A 20,681-nucleotide genomic window follows, 5' to 3' on the forward strand; every position below is an offset into this window, starting at 1 on the left:
TCAAGTACAAGATCTGAGTACTTCTACTTTTACTCAAGTACAAGATCTGAGTACTTCTACTCAAGTACAAGATCTGAGTACTTCTACTTTTACTCAAGCACAAGATCTGAGTACTTCTACTTTTACTCTAGTACAATATCTATACTTATACCACCTCTGTTTATAGCCTATGAAAAAAACTATTAGAAAACGAAGACTAAAGCTAACGTTATCAGATAGTGACAATGTATGCTAGCTAGCTAGCTCAACGATTCCTTAAATAATATCGCGACAGAAAAACGTTTCAGTTCACATCACGCTCTGCCGCTCTGCTCTGAACACCTGAACGGCCCGTTCTAACAGCTGTTCACCAGCGGTGCAGTCTGTGCCACAGTGACTCCGCACAGTTAACGAACGCACCGTAGATAATGTAGCTGACCCTCATCCCGGAGCAGCAGAGTTCAGCCGGCCCGAGAGGCAGACTCAAGCACACAGCTCGCGCTTCATATATTAAAAAATAACATCAAGCACGTCATGATGGCACATAACAGCTCGCGACCGCAGATTATTTTGGCGATTCAATAAAATGTAAATTATATTTGACGCAACTTTTGTTGCATTTCCATGACTTTTCCAAAACTTTGGGAAAAATAGCTGCTCTGCACGCCGTAAAACAATGACGGCTGATGTAAGCCATGAGAATTTAAGCAGTTGGCATTTAATATTTCTAAATCTGAACAATATATGTTTTATTAGCATATCAGCTCCATTGTACATGTAATAAAATAAAGTTTATATGAAGTGAAGCTTAATAAGTGAGAAAAAAATGTGGAACGTAAAAAGATCCTATGGCACACCTGGACAGTGCTCGCGGCACACATCGGTTGGGAACCACTGGTCTAGACAACATGTTCAGGTGTTACCTGTTGTAGAACATCCAGTGTGACAGGATAAAACATGTTGTCGATGATTATTCGTAGGACAGGGCTGGGGGGTGGAGCTAGGTCTAAAACTCCAGGGTCAGAGGATGGAGAGCTTCCATCCTGAACGGCTGACACCGCCTGCAGCACTGCCTGAGCCCTCTGGGTGGAGAGAAAACAATGGATTTAGGATGGGGGAAAGGCCCTCAGACTGGTGAAGCTGAAGTCAAGTGTATAAATATATATCTCTGTACCTGGTTCAGAGCGGAGTCTGTTTTCAGTTCCTTATGGTTAGAGTACTGGATGAAGACAGGAGTGTTTCGGACCTAAATAGAATAGGAACCATTTAATAAGCAATTCATTTAGCAGATCAAGAGATTACAGCATAAATTATATTGTGCAACAGGAATGGACCACACACCTGTGGCGTGACAGCTGTGTAGTAGTTCACCATCGTAATGGCTGCTTCTTCTGTACCCAGCTCCAGAAAAGCCTGAAAAACAGAGCCATATTTATCTTTATGTGAATAACAAATAATATCCAGGACAATGTTTTACTGTCTTCTTTTCTTTAGAGAGGGAACATTTTATTCAGTTGAAGGTAAAAGTGGGATGCCGTTGTGTCAGAGTTTACCTGGTTTTTCCCCTTCAGCATCAGTATGTTGGTGACCTTTCCAAAGGGCAGCCCCAGAGCAATGACTTCAGTCTCTGATACTTCATTGGGAAGTTTCCTGATGTGGAGAACTCTGGAGGGAGGGGATTCGTCCAGACGCTGTTTCTTAGTGTCACTGCCGTTTGCTGCACAAATAATATTTTAAGACATTAAATCAGAATATGGCTCCACAAGTCAGTAAGTGTATATAGTAGAATAAATGATGACTGAGTTCTGTTTGGCTGCCTTATTCCTGGCATTATACATGATGGCTCACTTATGGTTTGCTGGAACACTTGAAAAGAATATAGCCTAATAACAATTTTGGGCACTTTTGCTTGTCCTCCATTACAAGTCAAAATGTCTGCTGGGAAATTGGCCTTTCATTATTTCATTGACAGAAGAATATTTTTCAATTCTTTTAATAGTCAACTTAATGGAAAAAATCAAGTTCAGCAGCAGAAATGACAAATATTCCCTTGTTCCAGCTCCTCAATTTGTATTTAAAAAAAATGTGGTAGTTGAATCAGAAGATTATATTTTCTAGCCGCAAAATCTAGATTCCCTTTCAATCTAATTTGTTTGGTTACAAATACAGAACCTTACAATTATTTAACATATCCATATCCAGTATGCAAGGTTTATATATAACATACAGTACCCTGCTTGTTCAGCTCCCTTTATTCATGATTCTAATGTTTTCTGATCATCTGTGCAGGATAGTCATTCAATAATCAAAATCCTAGACAGCCTTTCTCATTTTTGAATCCTGATAGTACTGACAAACATATACCACCAATGGAACACTTCTCAACCACTTCTCCATGTTCTAAATCTCTTGACTCCAGCTGTGATGTGTAAGGATTACATTTACCAGTCATAGAGGTAGGGCTGCTGCTGTAGATGTTGAGCTCCTCTGAGCCTCTCTGGATAAACAAGGGGAAAAAAAGGGAAAAAAAGTAAATGTTTATTCTTAGTGACAAAATAACTACCTAACATACATTAAACAACATACTGTATTCATCCTGGCTTGTCTGAACTGCAATGTACACATTGTAACGTAAACATTGTAACATGCAGCAGCAAAAAAAGCACAAAATTACTAAAAACTTTATTTTAATCTTAGTTAAGTCTAGGGTTGGGAACCGAAACACGGTTCCAGATGAGAACCGATAAGAAAATGCCGGGTAACCGTACAAAATACACAATTTCGGTTCTCCTTAACGGTTCCTAAACACGATAGACCCTGTATTCCACCGGGTCCGTCTGCGCCGCGGGGGAATACAGGGTAACCAGTGGCGGACTGGCCATCTGTGTGTTCTGGAGAATCACAAATCGGCCGGTCGTCAGCGGGCCGTTGACGGCCGGCTCGGTGACGGCCGGCACCGCCCTTCATTTTTTTAAACGGCATCATGTAAGTTGCTGACAGGCAACAGAGGTCCACAGTTTCCCCGCAGCGAGGCTCCCCCCGCCCTCCCGTAGAAAAGCTTAGTCACTTCATAACACCAAAGATGGGTCGCGGTAAACGCTCTAAAGTGTGGCTCCACTACACTAAAAAAGAAAAAGACAAGGCACAGTGTAATGCCTGTGGCAAGTTAATAGCTTGACACAGGCATTGCTCAGTTAAAAATGTGCACAGCTATTGTGCAATATATTTGTATTGCATGTATATTTTTTTATTTGTAAAAATGTCAGTTAAAGCTTAAAAGAATGAAGATATTTTTGCTATCTAAACGTTTGACCTCTTTCTTTTACAATTTTGGAATCAAAACGGGGAATCGATACATTTCAGAAACCCATCCCTAGTTAAGTCACACCATCTGTTATACTACCATTCCACAGTTTAACATTAATCTTTTTAGTATGGTATTTTGTAAAATCACAGCCAACACTATACATCTGTATAGTATACAATTTATTTTCCCCAGCCTATAATAAAATGCAACAATTGCCAATCTTTTTTTTCATATGTGAACAAAACAATGTAGAAAATGCAAGAGTGCAAAGTCAAAGATGGTAAAATTAAATTCTGCTTGCCTTCACACCAACTGCAACATCACTGTAAATGGAGGGAATGCAGGGAAATGACAAAAGATAAAGAAAAGCAAACCATGTTAGGCCTAGTTACTAAAGAAAAGCAATTTGGATCAAAGTTATGCATAATAGAGGTTTAGATATACATGCTCAACATTTGACATCACTCAGTAAAAGGAATGAACAAAACATCATAATGAAGGCTTAGCTATTTAAATCACTCAGAATAAAATCTGAAGACCTCAATCAGTAAAGTATCAGAAGTACATTTACTCAAGTACTGTACTGACACTACAAGTACAATTTCGAGGGACTTGTACTTGAATATTTTTGCTATGTTGCACTTCTACTCCACTAACATTCAGAGGTAAATGGTGTACTTTTAATCCACTACATGTATTGAATACCTTTAGTTACTTTAGAGTAATTTAGAGTTCACATTCAAGCTACCCTGCAGTATACAAAGTCATTCAAACTAGCTCCACCTTTACCAGCTTTGAGAACACTTTATGATCAATCATTATAAAACATATCACATATATTATTCTGAAATGGACCAATCTGCAAAATGACTGCTTTTACTTTAGCCACTTTAACTATATTTTGATGCTAATACTTTTCTACTTTTACTTAACTTACATTTTGAATGCAGGACTTGTAGCAGAGTATTCCTAAAATCTGGTACCGAGTACTTCTTCCACCTCTGATCACAATGTATTATAATTCCGTATTTAAAATTACGCCACACATGTGTAAGAGTTATAATAAATCAGTTGTTTTTGCCTCTAGCTGATACATGTAATTGCCATGTGTCGTTTCATTATTTTGTAACGGAGATCACCTTCTGCTTAATGGTAAATAACTTTTTGTGACGTAAGCTCCAGACAAAGGACTTTAATTAACTGACAGGTGCGCGTACCATGTCAGAGATGGCATCACTATCACATAGCTGCTGTTTTGCTTTACTGTTACACCAACTTAAATAATAACTGCTTTATCACACAAACATTCAACCTAACAGGAACTGTTAACTATTTTACATTCATCTCAGGCTAACGGTAACTGGCGCACGAGAGAAGGTGATGCTAAACTACAGTAACAGCTTTTTGGCAACTACCTTGCTTCCTATGACTTTGCCGTCAGGAGAACCATATGATACGTTAAATGCCATTTAACCGTGTCCTACCATAAGTTTACTGTTCTCTGCAAGCAAAACAACATTAGTCGACCGCATTTCTTGGTGGGGCTTGTAGCTAACGTCATGTTCTTCGTGGTTTACAGTATCAAGGTTCGCAGCTGAGCTAACAGGTAGCATCCCTTAAATGAAGCACGGGGGGCAGTCAATTAAGTTCATATCCAAGCACAGCTGTAAGAAATGTAACTAGAAGCATTCATTGCAATAAAAAAGGCATTTACCCGTCCATTGCAGCTCGTTGTCCTTTTATGTCTGATGATAATTCAGCTCAATTCGATGCATGCGAGCAAAATGGGCGTTCTTCTTCTTCGTTTTTTTAATGGCATCCGGGAACCAACAGCAACATTAGATGCATTACCGCCGCCTAGTGCTCATTCATTGCCCACGCCCAGCCTGTATAGCTTTAAAGGTCCCATGCATGCTTTTCCGGTACACGTCCCCTTGTGTGTTATGTAGCTTTTTTTGCAAGTAAACGAGTCAGAGTCAAAAACCCTCAAAAACCCTCAAAGTACACCCTGTAGCGAGTAAAACTCTAACACAGAAAATACCTGTCTATGCTGCCCATCAGGGCTGGCCCTAGACTTTTGGGGGCCCTAAGCGAGCTTTGGCTTGGGGGCCCCCCTCACTCTAGCGTGTTCTCACTACATACAACACGGAACCAACTTCTGTCTGATGATGTTAGCATAAGCACACATATTGTATAAATAAGCATGTAAACACCACAGACCTAACATCCTCTAGAGGGGTCCTCACCTCCTCTAGTGGGGTCCGGGGGCATGCTCCCCCGGGAAGATTTTTTTTTTAAATATTGAAGTTAAAAGCATCAATCTGGTGCACTTTGAGAGCAAAATTAAGAGATCTATGGATACATCTCTCAACACCCATATGAAACAGAACAGTAAACATATTTTTATTTCTGGATATTTTACAAATCACTCCCCTTTTAAACTGTATTCTCGTTTTGTCATATCGTATTTCATAACTCTTTTTCATTTATTCTCTCTGGCTATTCTCTCTGGCTATCTCTGTCCATCTCATAATGTTCACATAGAAACTAGCTGTCAATAGGAATATCATTCATTAGAATTATAATTTCATGCAAAACTCTGTCACAAAAAGAGGTTGCACATTTAAATTCAGGAGTTGTTATGGCAACGTCAGTGGTCAAACAGCCACATTTACTGCTGCAAATAGGTTCAAACATGCTGTCGACACGTAAAGCAGTGGCAACTATGCCACCACTTCAGCTGACTTTTCCTCAGAAATACTGGCCATTTCTCAATCGCCAGGATGCTTGCTTGGTAGCACATGTCTTCCGAGTCACTTCCTTCAGAAGCTAGGCAAGAATCCTTCCTGGCATTCGGAAAACGAAGAGTGGAACAGGCTAGCAAGTGTGCAGGTGTAATATGAGAGCCCCCGCCTTACATTTTCCGCCACAGATTTGGGGAAATTCGTCCGTGCGCAAAGCATTGTGGGGATTTGAAGGATGCGAAGTCTACCCATGTGCAGCCTCGAAATTACCCCCAAACCAAGTACGCGGCCTCGGTGGAATTCCAAGTATGCTGGAGATTGGAACAGTCCTTCGGTGGCACTCGATGATGTAGTATCCTTGAAATATCCCTCCGGATTGGAGTCATGACGACTGGATCTGAATTATGTTTTTGCATTTGGTGGTTTGTGTCCCAGCTGGCCAGCTGGCGATCAGCTGTGCGCAGCGTCTCCACTGCAGCCTGTGCATCTCAACCATTTTATTTATGGTATTATTTCCACATATTTCTCTCCATTCTTCCTTCTGCCAACGGTGTCGCAGTTTCTCGTCTCTCCCGTTTTTGTGCTTAGTGCGTACCCAGGGCTATTCAATTACACATTCAGTTGGGCCAGATTTTATAACTACAAAATTCAGCTGGGCCAGACATTCAGCAGCCTGTAAAAAGCGGGTAATGACACATTTTAAACCAACACATATTACTGCGATGAAAACCATGCAATTTTTATTCATTGTTCATCCAACAAAGGTACGTCAAAAAGTGCATAAAAACACAACCAATTAGAATTAATTTAACAGAATCTGAGGCATCTCAAAGTGCATAAAAAAAAAATCCCAGTTGTAGCATTACATTTGTTTGCTTTAGAAGTCAAACATTCAGGTTATCTTTTTTTAACCAGGCACATCACAAAGTGCATTTAAAGAGCAACTTCCAGGTTAAAGACACCTGTGAATAAATGTGTAGGAAAATGATGAATACACTAGATTTTCAAAAACATATACAGAAATATACACTACAGTGACATCTGGCGTCGTTTTTGTAAGAAATGTTCACTTCCGCATAAAAAAGCCTTGACACGTGACCTCCCGCGTGTGACGTAACACGGGGGACACAAGGGGGAGAGCGGCCGGTGTAACGTATTAATAAACATGGATCCCAATGCTAGTTTCGACACAGAAGACACAGAAGAAGTTGAACATGAATATTCGAATGCATATGACGGATGTTGGAGATTTGGAGGATGTTTAAAACCAACCTCGTCTCCGCGTGTCGTTTGATAAGCTGGGTAAATTCGTAAAAAGGAAGGGATTAAGAAACACCAGAATGCAAGTGAAACAATAATCTTGTTTTAATGATACAAGGTAACAATACACATACAAAGGAATCACGAAGCACTCTGCAGAGTACTCCGGGCTCAGGTTCTACCACGTGTGAGACAGGTCTCAGGAACGGCCGGTCAAAAACAAGAGCGCGAACCAAAGGAAAACACAGGCTTTCATACTAAAACACAGGAGGAGGTGTGTGCGTGCTTTCCCCCAGAGGTCATCTTATTGGCAGAGACCAACACATGGCCTGTCGCACCCAATCAGTGCGACACAGCAGAAGAAACCCGGAAACAAAAAGTCTCTTTCAGTTTGACGAAGACCAGACACCTTTTGGTGTCTGGTACGAACTTGCTCTCAACAACAAGTTTCCTTATCTTATTTCACATCTTGTAGCCAACACACACACATCCCCTTTATGGCCCTTTGTCCCTGAGTCCATCTTCCCCCCTTCAGGTTACCACACACAAGTTAAAAGTATGTTTTAAGATATAGTTGTTATAGTTGGCTAAATATACGTAATACATGTAAATCACTTTCATATCAATAATAACGAGGAACACATTACCTATGCTCTTAAGCAGTATTAGAGATGCTTTTCAAATAGTCAAACTTCACACAGGCCTAATATAGAAAACACACTCATTTGTCCTACAGCCTTTCCATTTGTTTGAGCTATCGTTCACATCTTTACTTCAAATAAAAGGTTTCACATTGTATATTTCCAGCTTCCTTTACACATACTGTTATTATTAATACAAAGTAATTAACCACACACGTCTATTGAAAACAAGTAGATTTCCCTGATAATTGACATGCTGAAAATGCTCTCTCGTCCCTATCATAAAAAACTGCTTCCATTTCATATAGAGTAATAAAACATGTTTAAGCTAATTTCTCCACAATGTTTGTAGCCATTTAGTACCCACACATGAAAGAATAAGAACAGAGGTATAGTTGAACAGTAATCATGTAGCACATATATTTACTGCAATGAAAGCACACATATTTGCCCCAAGCATGTGTAACGCACCCCCTTCTTTTACGAGGGAAACATTCCAGAGTCTTGGAGCTATCCCCAAATTAGGATGTCCCCTGCTCCCATCCTTCTCTAAACACAAAGACTTCACCTCAATATATTGGGGAGGGAAAATATACTTTGTCCCTTCAAATTTAACACACATGAATATATATAAGGTGACATTAAAATGAATATACCAGATTTAACTTTCCTGCCATAACACGTTACTTTAATCCTTCAAATAATTCAAATAATCCTTCAATTCCCCCTTTTTGGTCTCGCCTCACGAGACCAACACACATACGACATTTGAAACAAACTACTGTCATTCTTTGATACTGTGTCTGTCCCCCTTCATTAAACCCTTGAGAACAGAAAACAACCTCCAATGACAGTGAAGAAACTATCAGAGTGAGAGCCTGAGTGCCAGAAAGCAGCATCCTTGCGTGTTGTTGAATCATCAGGGCCCCCCCCCCTCCCCCTCAGCGGAATACGCCAACAAGGGCAGCTGATAGGGAGGGGGAGATGCGGCCTTTCCTTCAAAGGTGGAACTGATTAATCTGATCAGAGAGAAGTAGACTCCTCTGCTGCCTCGAGAAGTCCCCCAGCCCGCTGATGCCAGCTTCCAAGTCGTCTGCTGTAGGGATGTCCGCGAGGTCCTTCTCCTCCAGTCCGCTGATGCCTGCTTCCAAGTCGTCTGCTGTAGGGATGTCCGCGTTGACGATAGCCAGGTCCATCCTGATGTCCTCCAAGGTCCTAGCCGGAGTGTTCCTCGCCGCACACTGGCTCCAGTAGTACCAGATGTCCCCCTTTGCTCCTCGGCGGACGGCATGAGATGTCCTCTGGGTCACTCTGTAGAGGCCGGAGAACCTGGGGTTGAGTCACGTAGGCCTGACAACCTTCAGCCAGACGAACTCCGCTGTGTCGGCCTCCTGCTCCTCGGGTCCCCCTTTTGGCGTCAGCAACCTGTGTGGAGAAGTCTGATACCCACCCCTCAAGTCTACGCTCAGTGCTTCTGGCCCCTCAGGTGTTTGACCCACCACTGGTAGGCCGCTTCAGAATTCTAATACTTGGCCTGTGTCAACAAAATAAACCCCAACATCTTCAGGTGAACTAAATAACATATCTCAATAGCTCTGAATTCCTGACAAGCATCTGTGTTATTATAAATGAAATCCTTGAGATCCCATTTAAAATCTAAATATAATATGAACTGCTAATGTCTCTGGTAATGGAACACACTAATGTTATGGATTAAAAACAACTAAAATCATGATACTGACAAAGTGAATAATTTCCAGGCGAGACTGCTTCTACCTGTCACTGCTTGGATATTATCAAGCTGAAAAATGAATACAGAAATTCAACATACTGTCATCAAATGTCTTTCTATTATGACTTTAAATTAAATGTACATCCCCATAATGATCTAAACAGTCTATGGCTTTTACTTCTTTACCAGGCTAGTTACAAGATGTTGTCTAAATTAAATTCTATCTCATTACATTACTATGTTTTAACTTAGCTTTAATATGTTCTTTCTACATTTCAAACCTCAGTTACTTTAATACCTGTTGAAATATTACAAAATTGTTTTCATTATCACAGTTCACCTTCTCATTCTCATTCTGGAATTACCTCTCTCAGTAGCCCCTTGGCCACTGATTCTGCATCTGTGTTACCTGTTATAACTCAATCAATATTAGAAACATGTCAACATTAATCAAACATTATCTTATCCCCAGATATGGAGCAGGTTAAATCTAAAACTGTCAATCAATGGTCAGATTGAACATCTGAGTTGGGGCGGCAGGTTTCTTCCAGTCCCTAAATGAAAATATCCCACACTCCCCCTTTTTACACATGTATACATGTGTAACAAACTTCTGTATGGGAAGAAAACCTTCAGGTAACCAGTGGTTATAAGAAAATACCAAACATCATTCACAAAAGTATATCCATCATCTTTCACAGTAAACACTCCAGGGAAAATAAGTGTTCATTTCCAGCTGGCAGTCCTAAAAGAAACAGAATCTTTAGATTTTTGTTTGAGTTTTACATTTGCAAACCGCCAACTCCTCTGGGAATTAGAAACGGGTCACATGTGCGTTTTTCCAAATGTGTGGAATTATAGGAAACCTGTGTTTCCCATGGAGCTCCAAAATAATGTATTAGTCCAAAGACATGCTCGGTTAGTTATTGTTTTAGAATCATGCAGTTACACTGATCACATGCAGAAATTCATTCACACCCACACTGTCAGGTAGTAAAGTCAAGTTTGGTCAGCCCCAGAGTCAGTCATTGATAGTGCTGTTCTCAAGTCACACTGTCAGTCAGGGTCAAAGGTCATTTGGTCTCAATTTCATTGGCCATGTGTCGTGCTCTGCAGAGACTTTGATATTTCAGCACAGGCCAGTATCCTTTGTCTACAAAAATCAGTCATATATGGAGCGCCATCATTTATCAATTCACGATTACCACCTTAAGTCAGATATCTCTAACTTGTCATCGGGACGGCTGCTTCCCACATTTCCTGCAACTTGGTACAAAACTCACTTCATAATAGTACTACTACTACTGCAATTTATTTACAACTAAGTAGTATTAAAATGTCTAAGAAATCTAATTCAGAAACTTGTGTACATAACTATTATCTTAAGTCAAAACATTACTAGGATCTGTGTAGCTCTGCATTTCATAGCTCATTATACTCATTTATCTTCAATTCTGGTCTACTTAAAAACAATGTTAAACTCTTTAGCAGTGTGTGGAACCTTGGGTGTCCGAACATGCAACCATCACCCTTTACTTTACCAAGGATTAAAAACAGTTTCCATCCTAAAGCCCTCCTATGGTAATAACTATGCCACAATGGTGAAATCAATATTGTAACAAATGAGATCACTACTTTATTCACACATGAATAAAAATCTCTTGAAGAATGATTTATTAATATGATGGAAAGATTGAAGAATATGGTTCTACACTGAGCTACTCCAAAACACCCCCTGCTTAAAGTGTAGTGCATATTTCCCTAATGTCTCCCCCTTTAACCCTCAGTGTGTTTTTAGGATAATTTTCTCATTTTACATTAATAGTTTCCTCTTTACTGCTATTTTGAATTTACCAATCGATTAATTCATGGTTAATACCTCTTTTTATCTTTACTTATTTATCAAGTCAATTCAAGTTCTTTAAATGTGGTGTCTTCTATGTGCGTTTTGTGAATAAGTGTGTTTATGTGTAAACTCACTCATTCCCGTTTTCCTTTTCTCCTCCCCTGGTTGTCTCAAGCCGTGACCCCGACCTCCTCACTTCAAATCGACTATGCCAACTCCTCTGATTCTGTCTTCTCTTCAGTCCATCAGCTCTTGAATCCATCCGCTGTAACTGTTTTAGGCAGCCGTTGGCCCAGTCACATCTGCAGCCCACATCATGCCACTGTTCTTGCACTGCTTTGCATTTCATCTCCCCTTTACAGCCTCTCTGCTGCTTCATGGAGGGCGGATTCTGCTCTCATGTCCCCCACTCTGCTCCTGTGCCAAATCTCGTGGCTCAGCTTCATGCCCTGTCTGAGGGACTGATGAGAGTATTTCTGTATGTCAGCAAGCGGTTTGGTTCTGGATGCCTCAGGTGGAGACGGTTCAGCTCCGGTTCTCTGTCTGTTTGATGGAGAAGGATGAGCCTCCTTTTGGGTTAGATCTTTTGTCTGCTTGGAGGGACGGGGTCGTAGCCTTTCTAACTCAGAGGGGGAGTCCAGGTCCCGGGACGCATTATCCATAAGAAATCTAGCACACTGAGATTGAATCAATCCAACCCTTTCCAATCTGTCTCTTTCTAATCATACTATCTGTCTTAGTTACTAAATGCCATCTAAACAACACCATTAATGTCTACTAATGATATTACAAAAACTCCCTCTATAAATCGTTTCATCCATTGTTACATATCTACCCAACCTGACTCTTTCAGGAAACCATTTTCTTCCATAAATTGAAATACCTGTTTCAAGCATCACATATTTCACACACTACGAAAGAACATCTCCATACTTTCTCCAATATTTTAAATCCCACTGTTACTTAGAACAATAGTAAACCTGCAGAGCACACTGATCAGATCACAGTAATATAATTTGACTCAAGTGTAGGCCTATGTCTACTTTCCATTTTACTTATTACTTTTGGTGAATATTTATTTATATTGTCTGAATTCCTTGTCTATGATGTGCAAAAAGTTAGAGTATAAAAATGTGTTTTTCTCAATGTATTTACACTCCACGGATTCTTGAGTTTACTCATCTCCTGGTGTTGTCGTTCCTAAAAATGTTAGCAAACACAAAACTCCCACTACAACATTTATAGATAAATTGATCTAGCAAAATGAACTCTTTTCTAATTCAAAATGTGACAAAAGAACAATGATTTGTTTTTCACAAGATGGTGGTCTAACAGAATGACTCTTGACCTCATGGGGTCAAATAGATTTAGCCATGAGGCGGCTGACTTTAAAATGAACTGGGACAAAGAAACCACATGCATGTGGGTACATTATAGTCTAGAAATATAACACAAAACAACACTACTTAAAAATAATAACAATTCAAATGACTTCTGGTGAAAAGCATGAAGAACAAAACAACTTAATCTACTCTCAATGTTCATGTACACCATCACTGTGTATTTAATCAGTAGTTACCGGTTGTATCCTTAATCAAACTATTTCACCATCTTCACTTATTTTAGGTAACTCATTCAACAATATGACATTCTCCCGAATAGTAGTTAACTTTATATAACTTTTACTCTCTATATTTTAGCAACAACCTTACTTTTCTCTCTCTCTCTGTCTACTTTCCAAAACATCTCATTTCTCCTGACCACAAGTTTCTCATAAATCACCCCTTTGTGTAACCGTGTGAGATGGCTGGAGCAAAACCTCGTGCAGGACCTCTGTCATGCTTAAACATTAACAGATTCCCTCTGACAAACTTACAAAAACCTTCTCTTTACTTTCTACTCTTTTGTTCCTGTATTTAATATAATTTTCCCCTTGGAATATAATTAAGTACAATCCTTAGTTAATGACAAATACCATGAAATTCACAACGCAATGCAACGGTATCAATCAGTTCTCAAAGACTATATTTAAATAGCAGCAAATCATTGTTTCTTATTTATTTCAATATATCTACCACTTAAAATCACACCTTGATCTGTTAATTTTCTATGTATTTCACTCCAACTTCAGATCACTAGAGAAAAAAGCAAGCAGACACACTCCGGGCTGCTGCTGCTGCTCTCGAGAGGAAAAAGGGTGGGGGGAACTCTCACAGACAAATACTGACACCCCCTTCTCTTTCCCCTGCTGTAGCTCTCAGCCTCCTTTGGAAAAGGGGGCTTCTTTCAACAATTAACACTTCTGCTATCCTTTTATTCAAAAAAATTCTGCTTGAACCCACTGTCCTCGTAAGCTCTTAACTCACGCTCCTCTCGTTAAAATTCTCCCTTCATTATGACTTCGTATCTATTCATCTGACTTACTGTCCTTGTTACCAGTAAATATTCACAACACACCAAAGGATATAGTGAGGCCCGGTCACTTCAGAATGACTTTCTGAAGTTTGCGTTACTCTCCTTTGGATCACTTATAAAAAATAACTCATCTCCAGCCCCGTCGAGCTGTGGATTCGTTATTTTGAGTCAGTCTTATATGGAGACTTAATACAACCATTTGACTACTCCAGGCAGTCTAACTGTGGGGACTCGATACCTCCACTTCTCAAGCCAGGGACTTTAATGCCCTTCTGGCCCGTTAGGAACTTAATATCCTATTTCAACTGTGGGGACTCGATACCTCCACTTCTCAAGCCAGGGACTTTAATGCCCTTCTGGCCCGTTAGGAACTTAATATCCTATTTCAACTGTGGGGACTTGATACCTCCACTCTTCAAGGCAGGGACTTTAATACCCTTCTGGCCTGCAGGCACTTAATATGCTATTGTAACTAAAACACGCATTTGCATTGTTACTATAAAAACACTGTAAACTTCGTCTGACAACCCTAAAATTTGGAATATGGTCAAATCACAGATTTCGAATTAAGCTGGCATCTGTTTACCTGTTATTGTCAGAGCTCTGTTGTTAGTTGTCAGAAGAAGCCGAGATGTTTAGCCCTGGACTATTCCGTCCGCTTGCTGCTGGTGGTCTCTTCCCCGAAAACACCCCACTCAGACACGTCGGGGTCACCACTTGTTGGAGATTTGGAGGATGTTTAAAACCAACCTCGTCTCCGCGTGTCGTTTGATAAGCTGGGTAAATTCGTAAAAAGGAAGGGATTAAGAAACACCAGAATGCAAGTGAAACAATAATCTTGTTTTAATGATACAAGGTAACAATACAAATACAAAGGAATCACGAAGCACTCTGCAGAGTACTCCGGGCTCAGGTTCTAGCACGTGTGAGACAGGTCTCAGGAACGGCCGGTCAAAAACAAGAGCGCGAACCAAAGGAAAACACAGGCTTTCATACTAAAACACAGGAGGAGGTGTGTGCGTGCTTTCCCCCAGAGGTCATCTTATTGGCAGAGACCAACACATGGCCTGTCGCACCCAATCAGTGCGACACAGCAGAAGAAACCCGGAAACAAAAAGTCTCTTTCAGTTTGATGAATTGGTGTCTGGTACGAACTTGCTCTCAACAACAAGTTTCCTTATCTTATTTCACATCTTGTAGCCAGCACACACACATCCCCTTTATGGCCCTTTGTCCCTGAGTCCATCTTCCCCCCTTCAGGTTACCACACACAAGTTAAAAGTATGTTTTAAGATATAGTTGTTATAGTTGGCTAAATATACGTAATACATGTAAATCACTTTCATATCAATAATAACGAGGAACACATTACCTATGCTCTTAAGCAGTATTAGAGATGCTTTTCAAATAGTCAAACTTCACACAGGCCTAATATAGAGAACACACTCATTTGTCCTACAGCCTTTCCATTTGTTTGAGCTATCGTTCACATCTTTACTTCAAATAAAAGGTTTCACATTGTATATTTCCAGCTTCCTTTACACATACTGTTATTATTAATACAAAGTAATTAACCACACACGTCTATTGAAAACAAGTAGATTTCCCTGATAATTGACATGCTGAAAATGCTCTCTCGTCCCTATCATAAAAAACTGCTTCCATTTCATATAGAGTAATAAAACATGTTTAAGCTAATTTCTCCACAATGTTTGTAGCCATTTAGTACCCACACATGAAAGAATAATAACAGAGGTATAGTTGAACAGTAATCATGTAGCACATATATTTACTGCAATGAAAACACACATATTTGCCCCAAGCATGTGTAACGCACCCCCTTCTTTTACGAGGGAAACATTCCAGAGTCTTGGAGCTATCCCCAAATTAGGATGTCCCCTGCTCCCATCCTTCTCTAAACACAAAGACTTCACCTCAATATATTGGGGAGGGAAAATATACTTTGTCCCTTCAAATTTAACACACATGAATATATATAAGGTGACATTAAAATGAATATACCAGATTTAACTTTCCTGCCATAACACGTTACTTTAATCCTTCAAATAATTCAAATAATCCTTCACGGACCACAACCTTATAATTATGAGCCTGCTAGGCGTCCAAGAGACCAGGAGCAGCCAAGGATTAGAAGAAATAACGGCCATCGGAGAGAAATTGAGCTGTGGTGTGAGGAGAACCAGTGGAGAACTGGGCAGCTATATTGGTGAGTGACCGGCGTTAGCTACAGAATGTTAGCTAACGTAGGGTGACCAAACGTCCTCTTTTGCCCGGACATGTCCTCTTTTCACGCCCTGTCCGGGTCGTCCGGGGGGGGTTTATAAATTCATGAAAATGTCCGGGTTTCGCGGACTGTTTGCATGTACTTAAATTGACTGGCGCATTGCACAGAATACTACGGTACTCTGTTGCGTGTGTGACGTAATCCCTGAGTCTGAAGCTTTGTGGGCGGCTCTACAACTACGCTGACACACAAACAGAGGAAGGGGACAGAGCGGACCGCAGCTCACATTCACAATGCCAAAGCGCAAATGTACTTTTACAGATGAATTGCAGAAGAAATTCCAAATGTACCGACCCGGTCGGAACAAATGGGAGGCGGAGTGCACCGTGTGCAAAGCTTGCACATATGTGTGTGTGTCCAATAAAGGTGCAGGCGATCCTAAAGCGCACATGGACAAAGACAAACATAGGAAAGCTGTGCAAGGTGAGAGTTTGTCGGCAAAGTTGAAAGACTTCTTTGTTAGACCAGGCAAAACAGAGGATGCTGTAAATGCAGCGGAGGGTGCGTTTGCATTTCAAACTGTGAAAGATGACAACAGCTACAGATCTATGGATTGCACAAGTGCCTTGCTAAAAAAAGCATTTCCAGACTCTGACACTGCCCAAAAATTCAGTAGTGCACGCACTAAAACCGAAGCCATTGTCAATGGTGTTATAGCGCCCCACTCGATAGATGTCGCACATGAAGCACTCAAAGAAATCCAGTACTGTGGTGTTTCTACAGACGGGAGTAACCACGGAGCAGTGAAAATATTCCCAATCATAATCCAGTACTTTGACTGGAAGAGGGGTGGCATGCAAACAAAATTAATCGAGGTTAAAGACACACCAAATGAGACAGCAGAAACCATTGCACAAGATCTCATTGAAATATTGGCAAAAAACAATTTGTCTGAAAAATGCATTGCATTTACTGGCGACAATTGCAACACAAACTTTGGAGGAATCCGACGTGATGAAGGGGCAAAGAATGTGTTTGCAAATTTGAAGAGGTTGCTGCAGAAGAACACTCTGATCGGTGTGGGTTGTCCAATAATTGTGTTCATCATGGGGCAGACACAATAGATATTGACCTTGAGAATATCATGTTCAAAATCTACCAGTACTTCCACATTTACACTCTGTGCACTGAGAGCCTGAAGGAGTATTGTGATTTTGTTGACATTGAATACAGAAGGATGCTTTCTCACAGCAAGACAAGGTGGCTGTCATTGTTCCCAGGCATTGAGAGGATGATACAGATGTTTCCAGCCTTAAAGGCATTCTTTCTGTCTCTGCAAAAACCACCCATAGTGATCAATAAGTTTTTTGAAAACGAATTCAGTGAGATCTACCTCTGGCACATGCACTGACTCATTTTTTATTTTTTTTCACACATGCACTCACTCATGTCTGCGTTCCACACCCACATTCAAGACATGGAAAAGGAGAAGAACTCCATTATGGAGGTAAAGAAAATCATGAACAGCATCCACACCATTCTTCTTGAACGCAAGAGCAACAACTTCATGTCCCTTAAAGTTAAGGGACTACTGGCACAAAAGCGTAGTGATGGACTTGGTAAGGAATATGACCAGTTCTGTGCTGATGTGCAAGGCCTGTACAGTACATGTCTGGAGTATCTGGAGAAGTGGATGACTCCCATGGAAGAGTTCTCCACATTCACGTGGATGGATCTGAGTGAGCCACCAGAGTGGAATGATGTGGAGGCCTGCATCAAGTTCCTAGGAGAGAAGGGGGTGGTAATTGATGATGTCAAGTGTTTTGACCAGGTCACCAATCTGAAGAGATTCACAGAAAGGTGCAACCGTGATGAGGAGTTCAGTGGAATGCAGGTGCACCAGAAGTGGACCAAATATTTTGAGAAGGCCAAAAGCATTGCATGTTACTCAGAACTACTGAAGATTGCACAGTTTGTCTTTGCACTTCCCTCTCACAATGCAAATCTTGAGAGGGTTTTCTCACTGATGCAGAGCCAGTGGACCAAGGAGAGGAACCAGCTGTCTGTTGAGTCACTGAAGGGAATTCTATTTGTGCAATACAATTTGAAAGACATGTCTTGCAAAGACTTTCATGCTTATTTGTTGAGCAACCGAAAACTGCTTGGAAAGATCAGCTCCACAGCAAAATATCGATGGGCAGACAAGGAGGATGAAGAAGAAAAGCAGGATGAAGAAGATTGAAGTATGCAGCTATGCAGAGAGAGAAAGCTATGTAGCTGTGGGAGAGAAACTTTTAACTTTTAATTTTAAATTGGGACCCTAGAAAACAGTTTGAAGCTAGAAATATGTGAAAAGTTGTCGTTTCACTGTGGTTGTTTACAATGACAGGGCCTGGAATTGTGTTTACAAACATTTAAAGTAGGCTTGTATTTGGTTCATGGTGCCTCAAAATGTGTTTGGTTTGATTTAGGTAATCAAATGTTATGTTATGTTATGTTCACTAATGGCAATTATGCAAATGTGAAATCCAAAACTGCATAGTGCACTTTTAAAATAATTACATTAGTATCTTTGTGAGGTTACTGTTTTATTGTTTACATTGACAAGATACAAAGAGATTATTTGTTAAAGCTGGATTTTCTATTTTCTACAATTTCATATATTTAGTTATTTATTTTTTGTCTAGTAAGACTTGAAAAGAGAGCTATTATTTTGTTACAGGATGATGTTTAAGTTATTCTTGTGCATTTGAGATTTGTCAGAGATAATTCTAGGCATAATGGAGCATGTTGATTGTTGAGTAACCTTGGTTTGGTGTGTCTTTGGTTATAGAGAGATATTATTGTGTTATATACAGTAAAATAATATAAATAATAATTGTATATCCATACAGAGGAGGCATACTTTAAAACAATAAGGCATCTTTGAGTAAACGTTGAGTATCATTAAGTATCTCGAGGCTGGGGGCAGCATGTCCTCTTTTTTGGAAATCAAAATATGGTCACCCTAGCTAACGTCACATCACAACATTGTAAAGTTAGCTATTGTTAGAAATTAAAATCAATGTTTTATGGCATAATTTAGTTTAAACATGCCATCAGTTAAAATGCTGATTTATACTGAAAAAACAGAAGTTTTCGCGCACAATGTCTGATGTCAAGCTTTCATTGTGAAAATACTTCCGGTTAGTTTCCGCTTGTGATTAGAGTTTATTTTGAAAAGCTATTTCGGAAGAGATCTCCGAAATACCAACAGTAGCTTGACTTCAGGCTTTACGGAAAACACGATTTATAGCCGGTAAAATGTGTTAAATGAAAAGTGATGAAAGAGAATATGAGGAGGAGAGGCGTGTTTATTTACATGTTGAATGTAAAAGGTCTGAATCCTCTGTTTAAACGCAATAACGGGAGTGATTAAAACTTGGAGGACCGGCCTCCAGCTGCGCCAAGCGGCTGACAAGGATGAGCCAGCAGAGGAGATCGAGCAGCTGGAAACCAGGGGCTCGCTCTCTTCTCTTCCCGAACGAGGAGCGGATCACAGCTGTTTGTCTGACTGAACAATATCATGCTTGTGAGATACCCGCGCCTTTTTTAATTAAAGTACCCAATTGAACCTTCACAGAGACTCCATTTAGTCTCCTTTTAAAGCTTCTCTCCTGGACGGGAGAATAACGAACACAGTTTACACTATCATATATCAGCCTATAACTAAAGTAGCATTGATAATATAGTAACGTTACTGGCAGGACTGTTGATGATGATCCATAACAGAAACTAATGCGCAAGTATCAGCCGTATCTCGCGTTACCTAATGCAAATCCACACTACGTCTTACGGTGCTGTGTACCGGAGGGGAGGGAGAGAGCAGCGAAGGGGGGGAGAGAGATGTAATACGGTTTCCTGATAAACGTTTTGTTTTGTAGGTGCTTGTGTGGGGAATGCCAGCCCATGACCTCAGCTGTGGAGAGCATGTGCTGCAGGGAGGTGGATCCCTTCTGGGCCCTGGTGGAGAACCTCACCTCCAGACCAGACATAACATGCCTGACACTGCACCCAGGCTTTGAAGCATGCTGTCTGAATCCCTTTGTGCTACAGATAGCTTACATGAACTTCAGGCAGGAGCATGGCCCGCTTCAGGCCAGCAGACATGAGTATGATTAGATTACAATTAAAAAGATAAATACTTTTAAAGATAATACAGTTGCTATTGACCCCGAGTGTTTAGCAGGTTTCAAAACCCAGAACCTGTAGATTATATACTATATAACACTTGTTGATGATGTTAACAAGGCTATCAAGTTTACCTGTAGATATTGTGTCCCTATCCCCAGGCAATACCGCTACACAGCTTACAGGCAGGTCATCCGCTGGGCCTATGGAGTTCTAGGCAGGCACATTAGGAAGCCCTTACCCTCATGTGTTGTGTCTGCCATCAGAAGACAATTCCCAGAAGAAGGAGGAGGAATTTACAAAGGTTTTGAGTGGCCTCAGTTTGGTGACGATCAATACAAT

General features: G+C 40.5%; 1 protein-coding gene and 1 long non-coding RNA gene across 5 annotated transcripts in view; one reads left to right on the plus strand and one right to left on the minus strand.

Moving 5' to 3' along the window:
* The window catches only part of LOC307019692 (polypyrimidine tract-binding protein 2-like), a 26,418-nt gene extending 21,284 nt beyond the window's left edge, over positions 1-5,134 (minus strand). Inside the window, exons 1-7 of one of the 4 annotated variants that reach the window (XM_079650740.1) lie at positions 5,001-5,134; positions 3,588-3,609; positions 2,425-2,476; positions 1,533-1,696; positions 1,321-1,392; positions 1,154-1,225; positions 903-1,061 (exon numbers count right to left, since the gene is read on the minus strand). In XM_079650740.1, the coding sequence (XP_079506866.1) occupies positions 903-1,061; positions 1,154-1,225; positions 1,321-1,392; positions 1,533-1,696; positions 2,425-2,476; positions 3,588-3,609; positions 5,001-5,008 (549 nt within the window). In that variant the 5' untranslated portion in view covers positions 5,009-5,134. The other 3 variants (XM_079650739.1, XM_079650741.1, XM_079650742.1) reach the window with 3 other exon arrangements.
* Positions 5,135-19,643: 14,509 nt separating this feature from the next.
* On the plus strand, positions 19,644-20,632 carry LOC307019701. Its single transcript, XR_013802726.1, has 3 exons — positions 19,644-19,740; positions 20,093-20,320; positions 20,501-20,632. It is a non-coding gene; the product is annotated as an uncharacterized lncRNA (long non-coding RNA).
* Positions 20,633-20,681: the final 49 nt, after the last annotated feature.

The sequence above is a fragment of the Notothenia rossii genome (assembly GCF_949606895.1).
Source record: "Notothenia rossii genome assembly, chromosome: 9".
Lineage (NCBI taxonomy): Eukaryota > Metazoa > Chordata > Actinopteri > Perciformes > Nototheniidae > Notothenia > Notothenia rossii.